This window comes from Perissodus microlepis, chromosome 20, assembly GCF_051167445.1.
Source record: "Perissodus microlepis isolate ML-2025 ecotype Zambia chromosome 20, ASM5116744v1, whole genome shotgun sequence".
NCBI classification, from domain to species: domain Eukaryota; kingdom Metazoa; phylum Chordata; class Actinopteri; order Cichliformes; family Cichlidae; genus Perissodus; species Perissodus microlepis.
In genome coordinates, this window is record NC_140480.1 from 4,642,436 (window position 1) to 4,666,608 (window position 24,173).

The following is a 24,173-nucleotide window of genomic DNA, read 5'->3' on the forward strand; positions in this document are numbered from 1 at the left end:
ATAAAGGGCGTGCCTGATGAGGCACCTGACTGACCAAAGCAACTTAAAGTGGATTTATCTCACAGGAAAAATTCCCTGTTTCATTTTTCCTTTGTAATATTATGACTATGAGTGTGAGTCACTTCTGGCTGCATGTGTTAATTATCTGGTTCATCTTCTCGCTTTTCCATGATGATGCACAGCCAGACCTGAAAAGTAAAAATAAATGTTTAAAACCAGTCTGTTTGATTACTGTCTGTCAGTCTGTTTGATAGTGAAATATCTGTGACATCTTCAGACCCTGTCTTTGGTGATCTTTTGGTTTGGTTGAACTGAAGGTAAAAATGTAGCAACACATGAAAGGTCTCCGGTGCTGAAACCAGGAGGAGACAAAAATCCCTGAGATTTGTCAGGAAGGGGATCCGGAGTAAAAACAAAACCAAATACATGGGTCCATGCGCTGTGTGTCACAAAACACCCCCGAAAAAAAAAAAAGGAAATAACACTGCTAATATATACATACTGCTACCGGTACATAATCATTTGCTCACTAGCATTATTTTAAATTTTAAAGGTTAGATATATTCTAAAAGGAATCAAATGTTTATTATAAACCTTACATATCATTATAGTTGAAGTTATTATTATTATTTCATGATACTCTTAAGCAAAATTTGCCTGGCAACAGCCACATTCAGTCTTTCTCCCCCTCTTTTTGCTTGGGTTTTTGCTTATCTCGATCCCCCCTCTTATCTGGTCTCAATTCTATCGTCTGCCGCTTACCGAGACGCTTTATATTCACTTCCACTGCTGATTAAATTACTCGAGCCCTCAAACGGGGTTTCAGAGAACATTATAACGCAGTCAGAAAGATGGCATAGTTTGGAGGCTGATGACTGTAAGCGCCTCAGGTGTATCCGTTTAAACAACTGGTTGAACAGGCTGGGATCAACTGACAGACCGCAGCGTGCGCTTAAAATTTATGACACTAGTGCAGCAACTCAGCACAGACAATGATCTAATCAATGAGCAAACAGCGTGATCATGAGTTTTGGGCTTCGTTGTCTGACCGATAAGACCGCTTGTTCTATGAAGGAAGTTGGAAACCTGGGAATTGACACCTTTAACCAGATATGGGCGTTAAGACCTATTAATCCCGAATAACTTCTTAGAGTGACTCTCACTTTTAGGTAGTGGATATTTAATTTGGGAACATCCTCCTAAAATGCAAACAAGATGTGTTTGCATACACCTCTTGGCTTATGAAAATTTCACTGGTTGAATTCACAAGCATCCTGTTCCCTCTGTTGCAAACATGGATAAGAAAATATCATATTTCATATATCCTTGCTCTGAAAACAATGTGACGCCAGACATTCCCCCCTCTTTGGGGTTAACAGATGTTTTGACCCTTTTTAAGCCCTGTGCTGTGTTTTTTTTATCCAGTCTACTAACCAAAAGCTGACAGATACTTACCTTGCAGTAATAAATAGAATACTTAAGTGTGGAGGCATTTTCATGTCTGGACATGCCAGCAGAAGTTCCCATCTTCCCCTGTGATTGACACACACCATCCAGTGTGTTTAGTGGCCAGTTATTGCAGCGGTGAGCCAACAATGAGCTCCATTTGGCTCCAGGAAGGTGTGAAATGGCACACTTCTCCTTGAACCCCCTCCTGTTGGCTTTGTTGTAAGGATTGATTTAGCAGACAGGGCAAGTCAGGGGAGTGTGTGTCCTTATTCACGCGCGCACGCGCGCGCACACACACACACACACACAACCTGTTGTGACACAGCCCCAAACTCCACCCCCTTTTACTCACACACAGTAGTGACTCTTCACCCTCCCTACTCCTGCCTCAGTACAAGTCTGACTTCAGCAGTGAGCGCACCACACGTCTGGATTAGACTCATCCATCACAGAGGGAGTTTACAGCGTATCTACACAGAGGCGCAGAGCCCGACACAGGAAAGCAGCATGGGGAGCAGTATGTCATGTGTCCCCCAGCACAACTTCAGATTCTCCAGCAAGAGTTTCATACGCAGAAACAGGTAAGAACTATTCAATCTCTCCGGGTGTTTATACTGTACTTGTGTCGGTGTGTAAACAGAGCACATGTCATGCCCTTGACAGCAGATTGTTATTTTAGACACTGGAAGGTATTCTTGGTATTTCTTGAGGGTTTGAGAAGTGGGGTTACACAGAGGTTGTGCATTTTGTGGGGCCAGGTTCAGGATCATAATACAGAATAGTCCCGGAGTCGTGCCTGAGCAGCCTGTCCGTCTGGCCAACGGTGTCAATGATCCAGTTACCATTTGCCTCCTCTTTGCATCTCTGTGAAGATGATCTGCCAGCTGTCGATTACTCTGTTTTCCCTCCAAAAGATGAACACACACACAAAAAACAATCCAGACTTGAGTATTAACGTGATTAATTTTGAGCTGTTATTCTTAAATGATAAGGTTTAGTCTGCTAAGTTAGTACATGACTACGTGACTATGGAGATGGCTGGCTTACACTTGGTTTTCTACCTGGTTTTCTTTTAATCCTCCAGGATTATATGCCTGGGCATGTTACCCTTGATTCAGCCTTGCTAGACCATCACATCTGGTTCTAATTCACCACTGCTTCTATTCTTCATCTTCTGACTAACGATTCAGGATGTAGTTTGGTTAAACATCTCATGTAGCTTTAAAGTTTTTTTAAATAAAAAGATGAGCAGTGCGACCCTAAAAAGACCGTTGGTTTTAAAAGCTCAGCGGCTCAAACTTGGACAGTGATACACCTTCCAGGCAGGATTATTGGATCAGGATGAACAATACAGTCAGTGTTCCTGTTTTCTGTTACCGTACAACCTCTTTGTGTTGGAGAATCAGGCCAGGCTCAGGTATTCCCTGAAGAAAAGGGGAGTGAATGGTGCTGAATGCCACAGCAGTGACTTGGAGAATGTTGGGTGTGCAAGTCCACTACCTGTCTATTATCTACAACACATTCCTCTGCCACCTTGCAGATGCAGATTACATCACAATGTAGGACCATTATATTTTTTCACTGCGCATAAATGCATTTTAGAAAGTTTTATTTTTTTTTATTGTTCAATAGGCACTAATAAATAATTAATTCTGCACATGGACTTCCTGGACGGACAACCCTTGATTCCCAGCATAAAAACAAAAGCCTGCGTTGTTAAACTGAGGACACTGGCACACATATGTACAGATAAGCAGATAAACTACAAGCGGAAGCTGTAAAAGCAGCCTCTAAAGCCTTATCTTTGCAGTGTGGGAGCTTCCTCGTGAAGATGTGACACAAATGGTAATAGATGAGGGTCATGCAAAACAAAGAGAGACATTGAATGCTGATTTTTCCCTGTGGATATCCTCGCTATCACAAACACAAGACTCAGTTGTTCTTATCATTTAAAGGGCTGGCACTGATAGAGTGGGAGCCAGGCATGGGGATGCTGATTGATTTAGGAGACAGACAATGTGATTTAAACTAAAGTGTGACTTTGGAAGGAAAAGCTTTGCTATAACAAACATTAGATTTAGGTTATTTCACTAACTGTACATAGGAGACAATATTGGAATCCTTATAGGCGTGAAGTTTGATTGGGAAATAAACCAAACAGCTAAACATGGATTAGGTGGTAAACACTGGAGAGTGAGTATTAACACATAGCTTTCCTTTCTCATGACAGCAGTCGCTTGTTTCGCAAGTATAATCCCCAGGAGGGACAGGAGAAGTCCAACAGCATCATAAATATCCTCTGCACTGTCACCCCGAGGAAGGTACGTACCTCCATCAGCTCTGAAAACATAACGTCATTCATGTACATGCCAAACAGAACTGCTTGGCTGTGGTTTTCAAGCCCTGTGCCAATCTTTCTGACTTTAAATTCAGGTTTGACTGCTTTACTGCTGACATGCCCGAACTAATATTGTGACTTGGTGGTTGCAGGAAATGTCCCCTAAAGATCTGCAGACGATAGAAAACATCAAATGGGATCCTCCGTTTGCTTACGACCCGATCAGCGGCTGGAAGAAGAGCAGCATCAATGTGAAGAATTATGGACGGATGATTCACAGCTCCAAAGTTCGTTTCCGCTTCCTCCACTGTCAGGTGAGCGCAGCAAAGCACCTTTTTTTTTTTTAAATGACCGTGTGTCGCAATGTCAGGAACACAGCTGTAAAAGAAAACAAAGATTATACTGCAACTACCCCGTTGCGGTTAAAGTCATCTCCAACAATGGCCAAGCCTATGGTGACACATCATGCCAGTCATCCCTGTGCGAACCCAGTGAGTGTCAGAAGCCGAAAAAACAAAAAAACAAAACAGGTGGAGAGTAACAGGATGTGGCTGCAGCCACCAAACACAATGAAACTCGCTGCCGGCTTTGACGCACTGGTTGGCTGCGAAAGATCCAATACGTTTTCCAAAAAGAGAACCGCAGCCTGTGTTTGGACATGCTTGCATAGGCTGTGGTTGTGAAACAGCTTCATGAGAAAACCTCAGGGTACAGAGAGAGTGTGTCTGATCCCAGGCACAGATAGAGGACTTGCTGGCTCCTCGCGGTGGGAACTGCAATTTGTCAAAGTTGTGACACAACAGCTCTGTCAATAAGCGTAAAAAAAATTAATTGAAGGAATGACGTCACGGTGGGAAAAGAACATACTGTGCAGTAAAGAGCAAAATAATACTGTAACAAGACGGTGGGCACTCAGTGAATCAGAGGAAAACGCTTGAGTAAGATGGTGTGATACAAAATAAACAGTAATAACGTGCGCCTCCGCACGGGCCTTTATGCATACACAGCTTCATTTACCTGCAACCGGAGATTGCAGTTTTAATGCAGAACAGTAATCCTCACAGGTGGGATAGATTTTACTACACGGCACATTTGGCTCATCTTCTCTTACTGTCTCTTCAGGATATACACGACTGCTACCTGGATCTGTTCCAGACACACCTTCATTTTGTTTCCAACAACACAACCGGACTGACATACCAGGTGAGTTTTCAAAATTCAAGCAACCTTATCAACAATCCCTTCCTTTAAATCCTCACGATTTCAGGTTAGATGTAAAAAAAAAGATTGTCATTTCATCATACGCTCTGACATAGATCCCCCTGTCAACCAGCACTTTGTTGGTAAACAGAAGGTATGATTACGTGTCTTCACCTGCCTCATAAAACGTGAGCAGCCATTAATCATCAGTAGCTACCGCCAATTAAACCCCTTCTCTAAAAGAGACAGCTAAGCACCTGTGTGCAGTATTAGTCAGGCTTATAGAGGACGGAAAATGGAAGTCAGACATGAATACATCATTGGCTTCCAAGACTGACCTCACTGTCATGGTGAATAATTTTTGGTTAAGAACTAGAGCTGAACAGATGGCTCAAACAGATCATATAGCAGCTCTGATGATGATGCAGTGAACAGTTTGTAGTTTATGAATGTTTGTGTGCAAGTGAAGAGAATAGAATAGCTCTTTATTGTCATTGTGCATGCACAACGACATCGTGGGTCAATATCAATAGTACACAGCAGGAATAAATACAAAACTAAAGAAATATGTGCTATAAAAATAAGAGAAAGGCACACATTAGAGAACAAGTTGCAAAGTGAAATGAGTGAAAAACGCCATGACTGAAGTTGTTTTACTGTTTATGTGCAGGGGACTCTTCCGTTGAAAGAGCTCACTATCTGCAGCCTGCAGCAGAACTGCAATCACAGCCAACCCCAGGAATTCGCCTTTCAAATAAACGGTATGTTTGACTTCAGTAGAAAGGACACAAGTGGTTGCTGGCATTGTGCCGTGGTATCCAATAATGCTGTTTTGTTTCTTTGGCTTTGTGGAATTTAGGTAATTGATCACTTAGACTGAAAATGTATGACGTAGAGCTGTGGATGGCTCTTTTTGATGATGAGACAGACTGACACAATTTTTATTTATTGTTTTAATCTTCTGTTGTGTGGTCAGCTGTGTCGAACTGCCTCATCAGTTATAGATCAAAGTAAAAATTCTCCTCTCTTTAGAAAAGAAAACCCCCCCACAAAAACCCCCACTATTTCCAGACTGCAGCATTTCCACTGTTATCACATTCTGGGGATTCAAAGGTCCCGCAGTCCCTCTCACCTCTTCACCTCCTCTCAAAACCGAGATGAACCAGAGCTGGGCCCCTCCGCCTTCGGTCAGGGAGGGCCAAACTGGCCTTAAAGACCCCGCTTGTTAGACAACAGGTGCACTTTAGCCGGCCCAGCTGTTGAGCAGAAAAGCCCAGCTACCGCTCTTAACCTTGTCACCGCCTATAATCTATGGTGCCACTTTCCAAAAACTGCTCAGGTTAAGGCTTGCTGAAATGCCACTTAGCTTTTGAACTTTGAATGGGCAAGAAAAAAAAGCATCCGAAAGTTTTTTAAATTAAAATCACAAAAAGCTGTTGTGGCTACGTAGCTTTTGTAATAGCACAGGAAATAAAAACGAGAGAAGTGGACTGGACTTTTATATCTGCTGCCAGAATATTGACATTCTCCGGTGTTGCTCTTTCACGCTTTTGGTTTCGCAATTTCCCAGATCAAGCCTGTTATTCAACACTGTTGTTTTTTATTGGTCGGTTTTAAACTTCATTAACCTTCCCCAGGGCACAGCTGCCCGGAAACATTTGGAGGAAGCGTGAGGAAGTTCTGAGTCAAAAAGGGAGAGCTGATGTACATCGGTTCTCTGAGGGAGGCCGACGTCTTCCTCTCACTGAGTCGAAAATGCGCTGTCGAAGGGTGACTGTGCAAAAGCAACACAAGAGGATGTGTAAAAATTCCTGGAAGCTTTTACACATGTAGCTGTGAAAACAAGATGTTTATTGTGGCACATTTTCAACAACAGTCAATGACCTGACTGACTGAAAGCCGGGAGAGACGTTTTCGTAATGTTCGCGTTGCTTGAACTTAAAAAAAAAAGGAAAGATTTGAGGGAGTGAAAAAGATAACTTTAAGTTTTAGGGAGTGCTGTGGTCACGGTCTAAAATTAAGACCTGCAGTGAAAAGAAAGTCAACACAAGACTCCAGACGAGCTGCTTATTAAGGGAGCAGTCAACAGGTTCACGGTTCCAGACGATTACAGTAAAAAGCCAGTGGACGGGAATGAAATAGACTGACTATCTGTGCTGGTTATCTGTGGTATGTGTGGGACTGATAGGTAGAGGGAGATTCCAGATCTATTCATCCCAGGTCCTGTTCATTCCTTCTGGATAAGCACTGTGTGGGAAGGAAAATCTCCTACAATCCTTAAATACCAAACACAGCAGGTCAGAGGGGTTTTTCCAACATAGGTCTTACATGTGGTTGACTGTCCTGAACATGTGTTCACATTTATGGCCCTTATTACATAACGCCTCAAAACATCAAAGCAGGCAGACTGTGGACATGAATGATCTGCCACTGTGAGATAAAAAAAAAGGGCTTAGAAAGAGGAAGCGGTTTACATTTTTGACCTGTGACCTTTTACATCCTGCAGGCGTCAGCTTGAATCCCATCATCGTCTACTTCGCCAACCAAGAAGAAATGGACATGTGGTTTGGGCTGCTCAGAGAAAACATTGAAGCTAATGGAGGAACTGCAATGTCACCAGAAAACTACACTAGAGTGAGAGTAAGTTCATCAGCCTCGCCTGTGGTTTTTTGGCCTCTTTATGTGTGTGTGTTCTTAAGCCACACATTGAATTAGCCAGAAAATACTTTGGCTTCAGTCCTGGCTCATAAAACAGGATGGGTGCGTGCGTGTAGATGTAGGTGAGTCAAGTGGGTCACCCACTGCTGGCTCTCCCTGAGGCTTCGATACTAGGGAGTGGCCTTGACCGCATCATGGCCTACATCAAACTAACCCTCACATCTGTGCAGGGGTAAAGTGCTGACTCTACACCCACAGGTGGGGAATTAGTTGATAAAACACGTGAATGTGGATGTATCACGAAAAGAAACAGAGTCATGAGTTCTTTAAAACGGTGTTGGCGTACAAGCCGGGGAAGGAAAGCAGACGAACATGGTTATGTTTCAGGAAAAGCAGAGCTTTTCTTATATTTACTCAGGTGATGATCCGACTCACCTAACTCATCTCTTGTGTACTCACTCGTGTAGCTCAACAAGGACAACTCTCTCGAGGGAAGAGAGGAGCTGAGAAATTCCATCAACAGAGAGCCAATCCACGAGTGGGAAGGCTCACAGCGAGACAGCCTGGGCACCATCACCTATGTCACTAAGGTGCGACTGCAGCACCTGCCCTGCCTGGTACGTCACCTCTGCTTCTTATCAAGACTGAATCACTGTTATGGGTCACTTGCCTAATACTGTACAGACTGTAACAAATGATACATTCATGTTTTCGAACTCTGAAAATTTTTCCCATGATTATAGTCAGGATAACATCAGCCCTTAATCTAGGTGACTCACACAGTTTTCACATTGCGCAACACAAACACAAACATCAGCTCAACAAAATGTAAGGAGTGAATGAAAAGGGTGGAGTCTATATGTGTATACAATGTCCTTCAGCTCCTTTTTGTTTCCTGTCATGGTGCACCAGCAGTGCGAGACACCTGCAACCTGGTTGCTCCTAAAAAACATACAAGAAGACAAAAAAAAGTACCGCAAACAGGTTAGCAGCCAATAAAAAAAACAGTAGTCATGACACAACTTGTGTGGATCTCTGCAGTTTATTTTCTGTGGGAAAAAATCGGCAGTCCCATTGAAGTGCTTGAGATTTAGGGCCTGGGTGTGTGAGAGGCATTTGCTGGGCTCACGCAGTGACTCGACTCACCTCGCAGCTGGAATGTCAGCTGTCTATCCAGACACGCCCTCCGAGAGAGAGAGAGAGAGAGAGTGGAAACATAAACCGTCCCTCTGCCGCACCTTTAAATCCCCCCACTAACTGGTTCTGAGTGGAGATCCTACTGAGATTTAAAGTGTACCTCTCACAGCGCTGTATTAAAAGATAATGTCGCTGGTTTTGTTAACGTTCGCACAGGTCTTATGGTTGTGTTTGCACTGGAGGTTATTCGTATCTTATCACTGCTTGAGTTATCAGGGCTTGCCTTCTTACCTTCAGAAGTAAGGTAAAAGACCCAACAGAGAACAATACAGAGAAAACCCAACGATCAAGTGCAGGAATAAAATGTAAATAGTAAAACACCAGGAATAAACAGTACACAGGGGAAATATATGCAAACAGGAGGCATACATACAAATCAAGTCAAAGGCACACAGTAGAGGACATGGTAAAATATGTAAACAAGATATACGAAATTGGGAAACTGTATGCAAAAATGTTACTTCTGGTTGAAAAATAATATAAATTCTCAGCAAAAGAAAACCACACGCTTCATAAATCTCTCTGTCCTCAGGAACAGAATGACAGGCTGCTGGTGATGTACCCATCGACCCTGATCATCCTATCAGAGGAGAACGACGGGCTCTTCTATAAGGTGAGGTTGACCCCTTTCTGATGTTCAAATGAGTCACAGGCTCAATGCATCCAACATATTCAGAGTGTGCACGAGGAAGTTGTGTTAACCTGTTGCTATACAATTGCAGGGAAAACTTCCGCTCAACATGATTACAGTGACCACGCCCTGTCAAGACGTCAAGCCCAACACCTTCATGATTGAAGGTAAACACTGTGAATCAGTGCACTGCTCTTTAGTCATATCCATGTTAAAGAGATTTTAATGAGCCTGCATTCTTATGCATGTTTTTGTGCTAAGTGCCCTTTTCCATGAATCTGCTAGCGTCACAGAGTGTAACCCCCCTCCCATATGAATGAGCTGGTTTTATCCCTGCTGAATGACAATCTTGCTATAGCACATTCCAGTGAGCAAGTGGACCGAATGACAGGCTTTGTCCTCCCCTCCTCTCTTCCCAGGCAAGATGATCAACCCCATAGTGGTGTCCTGTCTGGACAGGACCGAGTTCTGCGACTGGATCCAGCAGTTCAAAGCTGCTGACGTGCCTGTTCTCAGCCCCCCGCCTCCCGTCTATGACATCATCTACACCCCGACGAAGACGGAGGTGAGGCCTGCTTTCCTTGCTTTCAGGGGACAAACATAATTAAACTGACCACAGCTGCTATTAAGAGAGCTATCTCTTGTGAAAATATGGGTGGAGTGAATTAAAGTATGAGTCTGGCCTTGCCTCTTTTGTAAACTAACACTCAGCATGATTATATACTTGACTTCCTCTATTTTTGCTACTGTGTTACCAATTTAACAGTTTGCTGTAGGTCTAGACATGACCAAAGTCTGAAAGATTTATTCACAGTCGCTTGCTTTACATATTTAATGCGTGCTTTGTGCCCTTTAATCTCCAGGCCCCTCAGTTTGACAGGTGGAGTGGACACAGCCAAGGAAGAATGGAGTCTGTTAAGTCTAGCCAGCCCCCAAGTGGACGAGGATCCCGAAACCTTCAGTTCCCAATTCTTGACGAGAACCCTCTCACCCCTGGGTACTCTGAGCCCCGTTGTGTAAGTCGGCTGTGTGCTACTTCTCAATCACGAGTGTTCAAGTGATCTAATAAACTTAATCGCACGCACCAATATTTGCACAGATATAAATATGGTCAGAGTTGTGAAAAAAAAGCCTGTGTTTGTTTTGTTGGAGCTGAGCAACCAGATGCTTTCTTTCACAAAGTTAATTATTAAGCAAGGTGTAGAGACCAAAGTGCTCCTGTTACAAAGGCTCCGGTGCTGATCCTCAGGCCTTCAGCAAAGAAAAGGAAAACAGAACAAAGTCATTTTCACTCAAATGATGCCTATCTGCAAAAACTCTAGATTTGGAGTCATAAGAGACCTTTAGCTTCTGCTTCAGCAGTTTCCTAATCATTCTGCATTATCAGGACATTTGACCAAACTCCTCCAGGAAAAGGGGGGCGGGTCCTGTAAGCTGCCTGCCTATCCAATTAGCTAAAGTAGAGCGTGCTGCACGCCCAGATGTTAGTGTTCAGCTTCAGATCTAAGGCACAAATTAAACAGATAGAGACATTTTTCTCTCACACTTACATGACACTGTTTGCTAAAAACATGAGCAAAGAGAAGCTAAAGAGACAGTCTGTGCTGGCACATGTGCTCTAAAGCTCCAGTTCTTGGCTGACTTTTGTCCTTTGGGTGTGTTGTCCTTACAGTACAGTTCCAGCCGTCCTTCTTCGACTGAGACTGCCCAGCTAGGCAGCAGAAGCAATAGCATGTCTTCCCACACGAGGCCCGAGCGTGACCTACGACCTTTGTCGGTGCGCTACTCATCCCCTCAGCACAGCTCCTACCTCCAGCCTGCAGAGACCTCCAAGCTGTCTCAGCTCTACAGCATACCCTACTCTGCCCAGCACCGGGCCAGCCCGCAGCGGTTGGAGAAAGCTCCACTTGTCAAGGTAATTCAGTCTGGCGTCTAACTCGATAACCGAATATTCCCTTTGAGACCGCTGACGTATTTTACGTGTCATGTGTGCAGTAACCTAAATAGACACCAGGCAATAGACTGAGACAGGCGATCATGCATATGGTGTTAACAAATGGAGTAACACTGGCACTTAGGCTGGTTGAAAGATCAATTTAATCAAAGATGCAAGGAATGAAATCTCTCTTAGAGTTTATAAACAGAGCTTAAGCCAGTCTGGTGCACTCAGAGGGATTCTCTACTGCTCCACTGGTGCAGATCTGGAATAAGTCACAAACACACAATCACAGCAATCACACTGTAACACTTACAACTAATTGTGGATTAGCTGATTTTTCTACTTCCTGTGTCTATTGTTACAAATGCAAGGAAATTTCTCCTTAATGTAAAGCTAACTCCTGCCTCTGTTTGAATCCTCTCCAGTCTAACAGCTGGAGCACTCCTCAGACATCCCTGAAGTACTCCCTTGACATCGCCCAGCGCCACTCGGATATGTGTGCCCCACGACAACCCTTGTCGCCTCTCTACGATGAGCCCTGCACCCCCGAAATCTACTCCTTGGAAGAGGCCAGGCCAGTGGTAAGTGGGCCAATGATACTGGATCCACAGGTTCAATTTACACCTGCACAGCCTGTCTGATATCAAGCAGTGCAAACACCCATAAACACATGAGTATTTGGTCATATGATAACTCTTTTTATAGAGCATGTCAAATCTTCTATAGAAGTTTAAACATTTTAAATTGTGATTTAGCCAACCAGTCATTTAATTATTTTAGTTTGGGTTAATTTTATGTTTAAGTGCAGTAAAATATTCAGTTTTACTGCACTATTCCTCTTTATGAAGTCATCATTTATTTTATTGGATACATTTACTGTTTTGTCCACTGTAACTGAGGAATGTTGCAACTTTTGTGCTAAAAATCTTATTTCTTTGTTTCTTAGCCGCGGCTCTGGCAAGAGCTGAATCAACAGCAGTACCACCACCAGGAACCCCAGATGCTGCCCTCCTCCTTCCAGCTCAACGACCCTCCTATGGGTGGACGCGGCAGGAGAAGCCTGGTCCTGACCAACTCCCAGGGCCACGCTCTGGACCTGGAGATGGACACACCTGAGAACCAAGCGCAGCAGAGAGCAGAGGCTGTGTCGAGGCTAAAGCTGCTGCCTGTGCCAGGTCAAATGCAAGAGCAGGTGAGAGGCACAGAGATACTCATCTCCCAGGACACTCCGGTTTCTGGAATGCAGTAGTGCAGAGTGAAATGATGAACTGTATGGTAGCACAGCAAGTGTGGTGCAGGTGATATTTAAACAGGTTCAGAAGAAACACACATTTTTAAGAAACCATGAGGATGTTTGTTGTAACTGATCACAGGAAGTAACTGTCTCTGTTTTCACATCTGCTGACAGATACTTCACCCGTCGAGCTCTGCCAGAAAGCCTGCTCAGATGCATTATGGTTACTCACCAGGTAAGAATTAAAGGCATGCAATCAAAAGCCAAATAAAACATTCCTTTTATGTTTAGAACGCCTGCGTGTCATTTTGTGCTCCTAGCCCAGATAGGAAATGTTTTCATTTCATCCTGTGAACAAAGATACAGAGCCCTTTTTTTCTTTGTGGAGAAACAATGGAGACTCTTTGAAATCTCCAATCTCAAAGTTTGAGCTATGAAAGTCAGCACTGTGAGTGAGTCTGTGTGCCTAAAAGGACACACAACATTGGCCACGCTCCACCACACTGTAAATTCAACACTGTGCGCACTTTGGTGTGATTAAACTCCCGGGTCTGTCAGCAGGTAGACGGAAGGTTAAAGGTTGCAGATTTGAAGGTGTAGGAAATGTGCAAATGTGCCGGTGAATTAGAGCTTAGTGTCGCTCTAAATATGCTGGTGCAGTTGTCCCAACAGGGTGAAGCTCAGTGTAAGAGAACACTGCTCAACAGATTGGATTTATAACCCCACTGTGACTGACAGCACACAACTGCTCACACAGGCTCTGCTATCATTGATGAAACAAGACTAGGATTTCTCTGGTCAGTCCAGATTATCTAATTATCCAGATAAACTAGTAAACATGATTTTATTTGACGGGCTGCACGTTTTTTACTATTGACCATAAATAACAAGAGAAGGTGGTGCAGCAGGGATTATGCAGCTCTACTGGTTTTTACAGTAAGACCATATTTTGGGACAATGCACATAACACCATAATTACTTTGGGACTGTTTCCAAGTTTACTTAAACAGGGTGAGGTTTGCTTTTTGCTGTGTGAAACTACAAGTATGTTAATCGTCTTCAATTCTTATAGGTCGCAATTCATACCTCGAACCCGCAGAACCAGATGACCAGGAAGTAGACTATGACAACATTTGGGAGTTCGACTGTGATACAGGAATGATCCAGCCAACGGCTGGAATTTCAACAGACTGGGCAGGATTAGACTTCGGGGCCAGAGGGCTTGGTGCCATGGCAACACCACAGAGATGGTCATAAAACAAAAAGGATGGCCCGGCGCTCGTCTGGACGTGTGCAAACAACAGATCTCTATCAGGGGGATAATAAAAGCCGGCAAGCACAGCAAGCATCGTGCTGGTCCCACTGTGTACAGTAGGAACCAACAAATCCCAGGAACTGCTTTGTTAGACGTCGGGCAGTTGAGCAGAGGAATGACGGGATGAAGCAAAACGTTATGGAAGTGGCAAACAAAGGCTTCAGTTGTCTGTTTAATATGTAGCATTTGTGGAAGGAGACAGTAGAGGATGCTGTATATACTGTGTAGCTTGAATAATATTTTCTAAATCTGCTATATGCTGTCATTGGTTTTATCTGTAGCAAACCCAGTTTCTTTTTTAAAATATTTATAGGTTTTTCAAACAGGCTGTTCATTTCATATTATACTGTAATGTGTAATGTTATTAAAGCATTCCATCAGGGCTCGTTATAGTAAAAAATATATGTATATTTTTGTAAATCTTGTACACTTCTTATTTTATTGTGCTATACTGTCAAGGCAAATAGATGTGGCTGTAACTGACTAATATTGAATTAATAATAATAATAATAATAATATCAGAGGTGCACAGTACTGATACCTCTGTGGCTTTTTTTCATTTTTGTTTGAGGTGCTTATTTATATTTGGAAATAAAAGTGTTAAAAGTTTCAGTATATTGTGTCTGTTTTGTCCTCTTCTGCATATAGTAATAGCAATACTTTAAAGGTAATAATTTGTCAAAGTGTCTTGGCTTTAAATAAAATTAATAGACTGAAAATTGACTGAAACATGCAGGCATACATGGAAATACAGTAAATGATTTAAAAACAAGAGTTTCAGGGTTAGAGTTGAGAGTTGTACAATTCTAACCAGTTTTAAAAGTCAGTATTTTGTATGAAAATCCACCTTAGTTGGTGCAAAAATACTATTTTATATCTGTCTTTTCTTTAGTATTTTTCCTGGATTCAATTAATAAAATGATTGTAAGCTATGGGAAACTAGATTTCTGCTAGTAACAAAGTGCCTGAAGATACAATTTAAAGCTATTTGCTAAGTTGTCTGTCACGCGCAGACACAACAGTGATTCATCACTGTTAGGCAACTTTTTCATGCTCAAATGATTCATAAGTCAGTGTTAACTGGCTTAACAAACAACAACAACAAAAAGATTCCTTTGAAAAATCAAGAGAACTTTGAAACACCTTGGAGTTTATGGTCCAGTGTTGCCCCCTGCTGGACACAACGTCTTGACAGAGTGCTCTTTGAATACCAACAACACTGAACAAACTTTTAAACTCTTTAAATTTAAACAGTATATTAAAATATATTGTGATATAAGCTTAGTCTTATATTTCTGTACTGATTTATCTGCAGTATTTTGTTTATTCTAGGGAAGAAAGACATTGTAAATCACACAGCTGCGTCCAGTTACATGAGTTTATGTCGCCATCTAGTGTTTAGAAAGGTTTGCGTGCACGTCTGCTTTTTCAATAACACACACAGCACACAACCTTAAATATACTGTTTACTTTAGTTCAACTGAAAGGCATCACTGCCATTATCATCAACATCCACAGCTCAGTGCAACCTATATGACAACAGTATACAGATCTCTGTCATTAACATAAAATACCATACACATAATATACATATAACTGATACTGGCACAGAATGCTGTCCCCCTTAAATAAATTACGCTTCTGAATGGGAGCGGTTACAGTGGCAAATCTGTAAAATACAATAACTGTGAGTAAGAATATTTTAAAAGTTTGGTTGATTTAAATAGAAGCATCTGCTACCAAAAGTCATGTAATGGAAACAAGTTTGTGTAAATTTCTCCTGAATCTCTACAGTCTCTCACACTAATCCACTTATCACTCATCACCTCCAAGCTTGCTTCACACATACTTATGCATCTGATTTTTCTAAAGCCTTCTTTCAGTCAGATGAGCTTGCCTCATCTTGCCTTTGGTCGTTTCATTTTTTTTCTGAACACTTTTGGATGTTAAAGTTTCACTCAAGTTTAATAACTGCTCTTAAAATAAACACTTTCTCTGGAAAACTCAGTGAGACGTAAGATCAGTAATCACAGTGCAAACGTGTTTCAACAATCCGCCGCAGACTTTCTGGAAAATATGGATCACATCAGCCTCGACATATTTAGAGGCCGAGAGGTGAAGGAGCAGGCAGCGCCCTGCGGTGCAGTTTCGTTTCACAGCCGGCCGCCTCCGCTTTGACGTACTTACGCAGGTATCGAATGGCTGACAGGGCACTTACATTGGCCAGCAGAACTGTGTGGAAAATACAAGTGAAAAAGTGAGTAATCCTGTTGCTAAAATCCAAGTTTCAGTGTGTCGGGACTTGAAGCTCAGTCACTTAATAAGAACCATTTTGTAATTTCAGTCTTTAAAAAGGAAATTTTCTGTGGTATTAATCACCCTGATGCTGCACACGTACCAGCCTTCCAAGCATCTCCGACTTGTGGATTTGCAGTCTTCAGCACCCACGAGGCAAACGCAATGCAAACCAGACACATGTCTGACTGTTTGAGCGGCAGGAACGGGGCATCCAACCCTTCAAAGACAGAAATGTTTTGAGTGGGTAAGCTGTTCGTGCAAATGCAACACACAAGAAGGGAACAACCATGTACAGAGAAATCCATTTGTGTTTGGCAGCTGTAAATAAAATCCCACCAAGTTTGGCCTTCCTCTGCTCTCACACAGTGCCCCAGTAAACCTCGAAACACCTGCAGACAGTTCACTTCTAGGAGTATATAAGTATATATATATATCTAGTGAGTATTTGTGACCTTAAAGATAACCCTCATGGGTAAGCAAAAGAGCTCAGATATCATATCAGTAGCATATTAATTAAATGCATTGGAGGAGGAGAGGGATTTACACACAAAGACTCATAAATAAATATGAGGTAATTTCATTTCCTTCACAGCCAAACACAATTACAGCCGGCTTAGAGCTCAGATATGACGCTCATTGAGTGAAGTCAACTTATCACGTACTACCATTCCCCTTAGCTTCACTCCTGCATGCCTGCAGTCCAGTACGGATCGTGTGACAGCTGAGGAAAGAGAATCTGTCCCAGTCAGGACTGTAACAGCTGACCGAGCAGTGGACATGTCCAACGTTACAGTCGTCCACATGTGAGGAAAACAAAAAAGAGCTTAACTAAACCTGATTTAATGAAAAATAGTCTATTAGTTTTGGTTTTTTGTCTGGAGGCCTCACAGAGATGCAATCTGTTAGACAGGTTCATACAGTTAGAGCAGTCTTCATCTTGCTCATCGAAACATCTTTTTTAAGTTTAAGTGTGTCACTCTAAGATACTGTAATACAGAATTTCTTTCACTTTGCCATTGAGGCTGGAGTGGAAAACAATATCAGGTCCAGCATACTGTAGGTGAAGTGTTCAGAAGACAACTAGACTCCTTTCACCTCCTCCGAGCTGTGTTTTCTGCCTTGTTCAGGAGATTTTGGCTGATCACAGGTCATTTTAAGATTTGAAAGCAACTGAGTGCTGCTTTGTGCAAAGATGACAAATTTAGACCCCTATCTGATACGTGGACATGTTTGTAAAATCAGATGGTTAAGCTGGGAGAATATAAAGAATGAATGAGGGGAAAATGCATTTTCTGTCTTTTTCCCCTTCAACTTCTTGAAGGCAAATTGAATCATTTACTTGGAATTTCAGTGAAGATGCTACTGAGATCTCATCTCTTTACTTTTTTAAAATCAAACCAATCCAAACTGTTATGTCTGAAATCCAGGATACATACTGAAGATTCGACCACTGCACATCGCAATGAATCTCATAACCTAACGCATTTCCACGGTTACTGTGTGCATCGTTGTGTTAAAGTGGACTTACTTGGATTTGAAACGGCCGTCTGCAGGTCTTCGTATCTGAAAGGCTGCTGTGCTAGTTGGCTGAATACCCTGTCCTCAAAGTGGTAGAGCAGTGGATCAGGAAACATCACGTCTTCATTTCCCAGTGCATTCAGAGAAGAAACTGTCCTTGCATGAGAACCGCCCTTTTGCCTCGCAGGTACGAGAGACAGAGAGTGCGACGCCTGGTTTTGGACTGTAGATGCTGAAAAATTTATGTTCCTGAAGGAGAATGTTGTTTTCCAGAAGAAGTTTTGTCTGAGGTTGTTCTCTGCAAAGAAATCATCATACATGTCTTTAGAAATATGAGATGAGCTCGCCTTGCGGCTGAACCTGGTAAATACCCTGACAGGACCGGTGTTATCCTCTTCATCGGATTCCGACTCGTCAGATGAGGATGATGAGGCAAAGAAATAATCATAAACTTCCGGGAACTGGAAGTTTCTGTTAGCTGAGCGAGAGCTGGAAAAGATAGGAACTGGCTTGTCTTTGGTCTCATCTTCAGTTGCGATGAGCGGATAGAAGAAGTTTTCTGTGTCAAACTCAGAGAAAAAATGATCATACGTTTCAGGGACTGAATTCCCGTCATCGTAGAAGGTGGTTAAGTTATCTGCAGCTGGTTGGCTGGGAGCAGTTTGTTTCCCTCCAAAGAAGTACTGAAATATATCTATGAGAGAGATGCTGTAACTGTCTGTCAGAGAGGAAGGCAGAGGATCTGTGCCTTTGTCTTGCTTAGGCAAAACATACTCTGCTTTCTGAGATTCTCCTTCATCTACTGTTTGTAAAGTTTCACATTTCTGCATGTAGCTAAACGACTCAGACTCGAGTGCACGTAAGTTGTGCACGCTGATATTTTTGGAAATCTTTCGGAGGGACTTTTCAGCCTTTTCTGAGAGGAAAGGTCTAGAAGCGTCACTCACAGATGTCAGCATCACATTTTCAGGGTAAATATCAGCACTTTGGCTCACGTGGGCTGATTCACTCTCCCATAAAACACTTCGTGAAGGGGAAAAATTGGCCGCACTATTAGGATTAAAATATGATTCTACAGCATCGGGGAAACCAGAGGCGTCCTCGGTCGTTTGCTCGGGTGTGGACTCGTCTATTTGAGTGAAAAAGCCTGAATCTGCCATCTCCTCGTTTTCCTGTAACGGTGGGAGGGAGCTGGGTGGAGCAGCTTTGCTGATCATTCTCAAACCCAGAATGTCGTTTATTGTCAGCTTCTCCATCTCACTCCAAAAGGAAGACATAGCAAACACTGGATTCAGCACCCGTTCAGGTTTACATTCAGCTCTGGGTACCAAGATGGCATCTTCCACTTTTCCCAACAACTCGCACACTGAGTCTGGGCTGCTCTTGAGTCCAGATTTCTCGTCCCCTTTTTTTCCTCCATGACCTCCAGACTCTTGCTCGCTGACAGGTGAACAGAAACTTGCTGACATGTCTCTGATATTTCCATTTGACCGTGACTCTGTGTTCAGAGTACCGCAGGATGATACATTTGTGATATCTGAAAGACTTGGTACATCTTCAGACAAGGGTGATTTGGTTTCTGCTCGACTCTTGCTTGTTATCTGTGATGCCGCTAGTGTTTCTGTGCTTTTCTCTGAAATATCTAATTTGGGTGAGGTGTGAACCTCAAGAGGACGCTCTGTTTGCTGTGCTATCGTATTCACACCTATACAGGGTGAACTTTTAGACAGAAAACTTTCATCGGGCGAGGGATTAAAACTATCAGATGTAAATTGAGCGCTGATAACTTTGCAGGCAGAAGTTTTTAATTGCAGAGGTTTTGTGAGCAAGCCTTTTAAAGTCGAGGCTGTAGGTGGAGGATAGTCGGTGTTTGCCATTGTGCCGCTATATTGGTCTGTTTTGTGAAACTCCATTTCCAGCTGTTGTTGGGGCTCAGCCTCACTGGGACACAGTGTGGGCTCGTCCCCGCCAGAATTTCCAGCCTCCACAGCCAGGACTGACTTAGCGGCGGGTTGTCTGTCATTTTGGCCGACTTCCACAGAAGTAGCATTTGACTCTGAGCTCGATAAAAGACTATGAGTTACTGCTTTGACCTCTACAACAGATGTGAGATTCTGTTCATTTTCAGGTGAAGTGACGGAGTGAAGCCCCTCGGCTTTTATGTCCCCGCTCTGACTTTCTCTGCCCATGTCTGGTTTACCAGTTTCACCTACTGTCATTAAAACTGTCAGTTTAGGATACATTTTCAGTCCAGCTGATTTTTCTTCCTGCGACTCGCTGCAAACCTGTGAGTTTGTTGCCACAGTAGCACTGCTGTTTGGTGCAGACGTTGCACTGTCATCAGTTTGACTCAGTGTGGTCGCTGAGCTATTGTTTGCTGAATTATTGTCGGATGTATCTGTACTCCTCCTCTGCCTGCCCACACTCTCTGACAAATATTGGTGCTGACTATCACATGGAGGATTAGAGGATATAATCACCGGGAAACTGCTGCTGGTCACTGAATATGGCGTTAGAAGAGATGTGAGATTTTTCTGTGGTTCGTTTAAATAAAACGACTTGATATCCTCAGAAAAGCAGAGACCTGTTCCTGCTTTTGACGCGCACTGCTCCTCCTCCGAGTCGCTCGGCTTGACTAAAACCTGCCTCTCGTATCCGTGCCCACCTTCGCCTTGCTCCACACTGAGCCGTCTCTTCTTTCTCCTCTTCCTCTTCATGGAAGCAGACGGAGATTCTTGGATCACTGCTTTGTTTGAACATGCTGTGTCTGACTGTGAAACAATAGGGGTTTGGTCTTCCTGCCATTTAATATTTGCCATGTCCAAATCACTGGCTAAATCAGTGGCACACTTTTTACAGAGGTGTTTCAACAATTCTTCCTCTTTAAAGTCATGTAGAAGTGCGCATGTCTGCACCTTGTTTGGTGTCGTCACTGAAAAGACAGCAGTGCACAGTGAGTCACGATTCCACTGCTGTACGTCGCTGACTCTGGGTTCTGTGCAGGCTTCCTCTCTGATGAATAACTCATTTTCAGTTGATTTGTTAGTGTTGAGTACTGAGTTACTGGCTGCATGTTGCAAGGAAATGCTGGGCTCAGAGTGCACTTTTCTCAGTGTGTTTGTCTTTCTGATGGTGTCGACAGGCCTCTCGCTCTCTTTGCCAACTGCTGTTTCACCCCTGGCAGGCAGAAAGTTTAACTTTTGGATGTTTTTTGGCAGTGCATCTCTACTGGCCTGCTGCCCTTCACTGCACCGCTCCGTCTCTTGTATTGCCTCACTGTTTTTTCCAAAGTTCACTCGGCTTGGCTCAGGCTCTGTCAGACTTTTCAGCCTTTCAAAAAACATATTGACGGATTGCAGGTGGATATCCTCCTCGCTGCCCGAGAGGACGCTCTCCATCCCTCCTATGCCGTGTTTGCTGAGGTAGCGTTCCGCAGGAGAGCCCTCACAGTGTGGGGGCCCATCGATAGGGCGGTCAGTCTCAGAAAAGCCTGCGGTTAGATCGACTCTCTGAGCCCTCATGGCAAGAACAGACCCCGTGTCATCAATGTCACTCATCCCCGAATCTTCGAGACCTGCTAACGATGGAGGAAGCAGATTACACTCCTCGCACTCTGCAAAGAAGCGCTCCCAGTCACGGTCACAGATTTCCACACTGTATTCAAACTCTTCCATTTTGCTTCAACTTCAACAAAACCTGCAAAATCAATTGAAAGAGCTGTCAAGTAAAACCCTTGTTATCAGGTAATATTAACATTTACAGATCTTGTCAGGATGACTAGCAAACTCTAATCTCAAATCAACTCATTAATAAAGCTGCTCATAAAAATACAAGGATATGAATTTTAAGTGCTCATCATTTTCAATCCACAATTTAAATTGCAATGCAAATCATAAAACTAAAATGCCACAACTTATAACTTACTTACATTAAAATTACAGCATATAGAATTGAAATGTTTATGTATTTTAGCTGTTTTGTTGTACTTTTACATCCAAACATGGTTCCTACCTGTCCTGATTCAAGCTGTCCTGCTCTACAGGAGATGAAGGTCAAGGAAGTCTCTGCAGCACCATGCTGTACGTCCTGTGGTAGGTGTTCTTGCGTGTGAGCATGCGACAAGGCAAGCCCCATGATCTGATAAATATAGAGCGGTGCTTCTGATCACGTAATACACGCAGTGTTCTCACAGCCGCCATCTCTAACAGAGGTATAACATTTCTGAACTTTAAATAGATTCTCCCCTGGCAAACTGCTAATCTGCTTTTAGAGTAGCTTTAATGTTACTGTTGTTTAATTAGCAGAAAAACTCTTGGCATATTTAATTAAAGTTACGTATGTTTTATTATTAATCCTGACTTTTGGTCAAATAAGTGTGCTTAAACCTCAGCAAGTAGCCGGAGTGGCTGGGAGCAGCTATAAAAGAGGTCCCTCGGCAGATATGGGTGTCATGTGAGGTGTGTGTCAGTCAGCTGATACCTCACTGTTGTGACATCATGGGGTGACAGCCAATATGAAACTTTCCCATGCAATGTTTCCAGCTAAGGCGAGCCAGAAAGACAGACGGAAGAAAGTGGCACAAATGACTTAGACGTCATTTGTGACTCTTCTGAGGGTGAAAATCAGAAATACAAAGAAAAAAATAAGATTGCTTCATCTGAGGAAATAAAAAAAAAAAATATAAAGATGTTTAAGAAAATAAATAAAGGTGCTTTATTGTTTCTAAAAACAATGCCAAAGGATCAAAACACAATTTAGTGAAAAATATACAGACCAATCCATACACTGATTAATTTCAATTTAAATAGTCTTAATAAATAATTAGGTGTTACATACAAGCACATGTGTGTGTCCAGGTCATTTATTGTCTGTCAGGTTATGGCATGTTAATATAAACTGTTCATCTGATGACTGATGTAAATATCTAATCAGCCAATCACATGGCAGCATCTAAATGCATTCAAACATGCAGACATAACAACAGCAACAACATGCAAACACAGCATACACAGAAGAGCATCTCTGAATCAAACTTTGAAGCAGATGTGGTACAGCAGCAGAAGACCACACCAGGTGTCACTCCTCCCAACTAAGAACAGGAAACCGAGAGTACAACTCACACAGGTTCACCAAAATTGGAGAAGATTGGACAAATGTTGTCTGCTCTCGATTTCTGCTGCAACATTCAGATGGTGGTTTCAGAGCTTGGCATAAACAACATGAAAGCGTGGATGCATCATGCATTGTGTTAACAGTTTAGACTGGCAGCAGTGATGAGATAGTGTGGGGGAAACTTTCATGCTTTAAATTCAACATCCTGTCTGAGTATTGTTGTTGACCATGTCCATCCTTTTGTGACTGCAGTGTACTCATCTTCTGACATGTCATAAAGCTCAGATCATCTCAAACTGGTTCCTTGAACATGACAGAGAGTTCACTGGACTCAAATGGCCTCCACAGTCACCACATCTCAATCCAATAGCGCACTTTTGGGATGTGCTGGGCTGTATGATGCTAGTACATCAATATAACCCAAAGTCTGTGAGGAATGTTAGCGGGTGTACATTAAGTAACCAGATATTTCCTGTTTCCTTCTGATAAGAGAATTTTTAATTATGAGACCTCAATTAGCTTATTGAAATTTAGCAATACAGTTAAATTGGAGACTGCAAGAAGTCCTTGTGTCATTAGATAATTTACATTTCAATCTTTGTTTTAACCTCACTTGTCTAATAGTGAAGACAAGTTCTGTTTCCTTTGTCGTGATTTTTTGTGTGTTCCTTCCAACACAAAGCCTATTTCTTCTTTGCAGTGTTTTAGATGGGCTTATTTGCATCATGTTATCATTTGGTTTGGAGGGTGTCTTTAGGGCTGGATTTAGGGTGATTAACTTTGATTGAATGTTAATTGTCAGTAAGATTTTGCCTAATTCTGCTCAACAGGCATTTGCTGGTGTCTTATGCTTTACTACCATACAACACAGGGAAGGACGACTCTATGAAATATTTTAAGTGAAATTTTTATTGGAATTTTAGCAAATGAACATTTTCTCATACATACATACATTTTTTTTCTTACATTTTCAGTTTTTCTACATAATAAAGAAACATTGCTGTAACAAAAAGGAGAAATCTGTCAGCATGACTCTTTGGGCTTAAGGTGTAAGAAATAAATGTCTAAAATTACAGAACATTTTTGCAACTCATTGCTCACGCTGTCCTGTAATTAAAAAGCATTTTATTTAATTCACAGAATTCTGAAATCTACTACTGTAAAAAACAAACACACAAACAAAAACAGAATTACTTTAGTACAGTAACTTTTCTCTAATTTAACTGTTTATCTGTTACGTTCGTGTAGCATGAATGACTGTGGGGGAGGCCTTCATCAGTAGAA

The 24,173-nt window shown here is 42.5% G+C and overlaps 2 protein-coding genes and 1 long non-coding RNA gene across 3 annotated transcripts; 2 read left to right on the plus strand and 1 right to left on the minus strand.

Moving 5' to 3' along the window:
- The first annotated feature begins 1,853 nt into the window (after window positions 1–1,853).
- plekhn1 (pleckstrin homology domain containing, family N member 1) lies at window positions 1,854–14,774 on the plus strand. Its single transcript, XM_084917810.1, has 16 exons — window positions 1,854–2,030; window positions 3,680–3,770; window positions 3,940–4,101; window positions 4,910–4,990; window positions 5,658–5,748; window positions 7,494–7,627; window positions 8,113–8,262; window positions 9,375–9,455; window positions 9,565–9,640; window positions 9,893–10,038; window positions 10,337–10,489; window positions 11,146–11,388; window positions 11,838–11,993; window positions 12,359–12,604; window positions 12,821–12,881; window positions 13,719–14,774. Exons 1-16 carry the CDS (start codon window positions 1,957–1,959, stop codon window positions 13,901–13,903), a joined length of 2,130 nt encoding a protein of 709 aa, XP_084773936.1. The 5' UTR covers window positions 1,854–1,956; the 3' UTR covers window positions 13,904–14,774.
- Window positions 14,775–15,375: 601 nt separating this feature from the next.
- Window positions 15,376–21,451, minus strand: perm1a (PPARGC1 and ESRR induced regulator, muscle 1a). The gene is made up of 3 exons (XM_084917723.1): window positions 17,788–21,451; window positions 16,360–16,476; window positions 15,376–16,193 (listed from the first exon to the last, which is right to left on the minus strand). Exons 1-3 carry the CDS (start codon window positions 21,449–21,451, stop codon window positions 16,063–16,065), a joined length of 3,912 nt encoding a protein of 1,303 aa, XP_084773849.1. The 3' UTR covers window positions 15,376–16,062.
- On the plus strand, window positions 21,417–23,901 carry LOC146363890 (uncharacterized). The gene is made up of 2 exons (XR_014798970.1): window positions 21,417–21,520; window positions 21,820–23,901. It is a non-coding gene; the product is annotated as an uncharacterized LOC146363890 (long non-coding RNA).
- The last annotated feature ends 272 nt before the right edge of the window (window positions 23,902–24,173 follow it).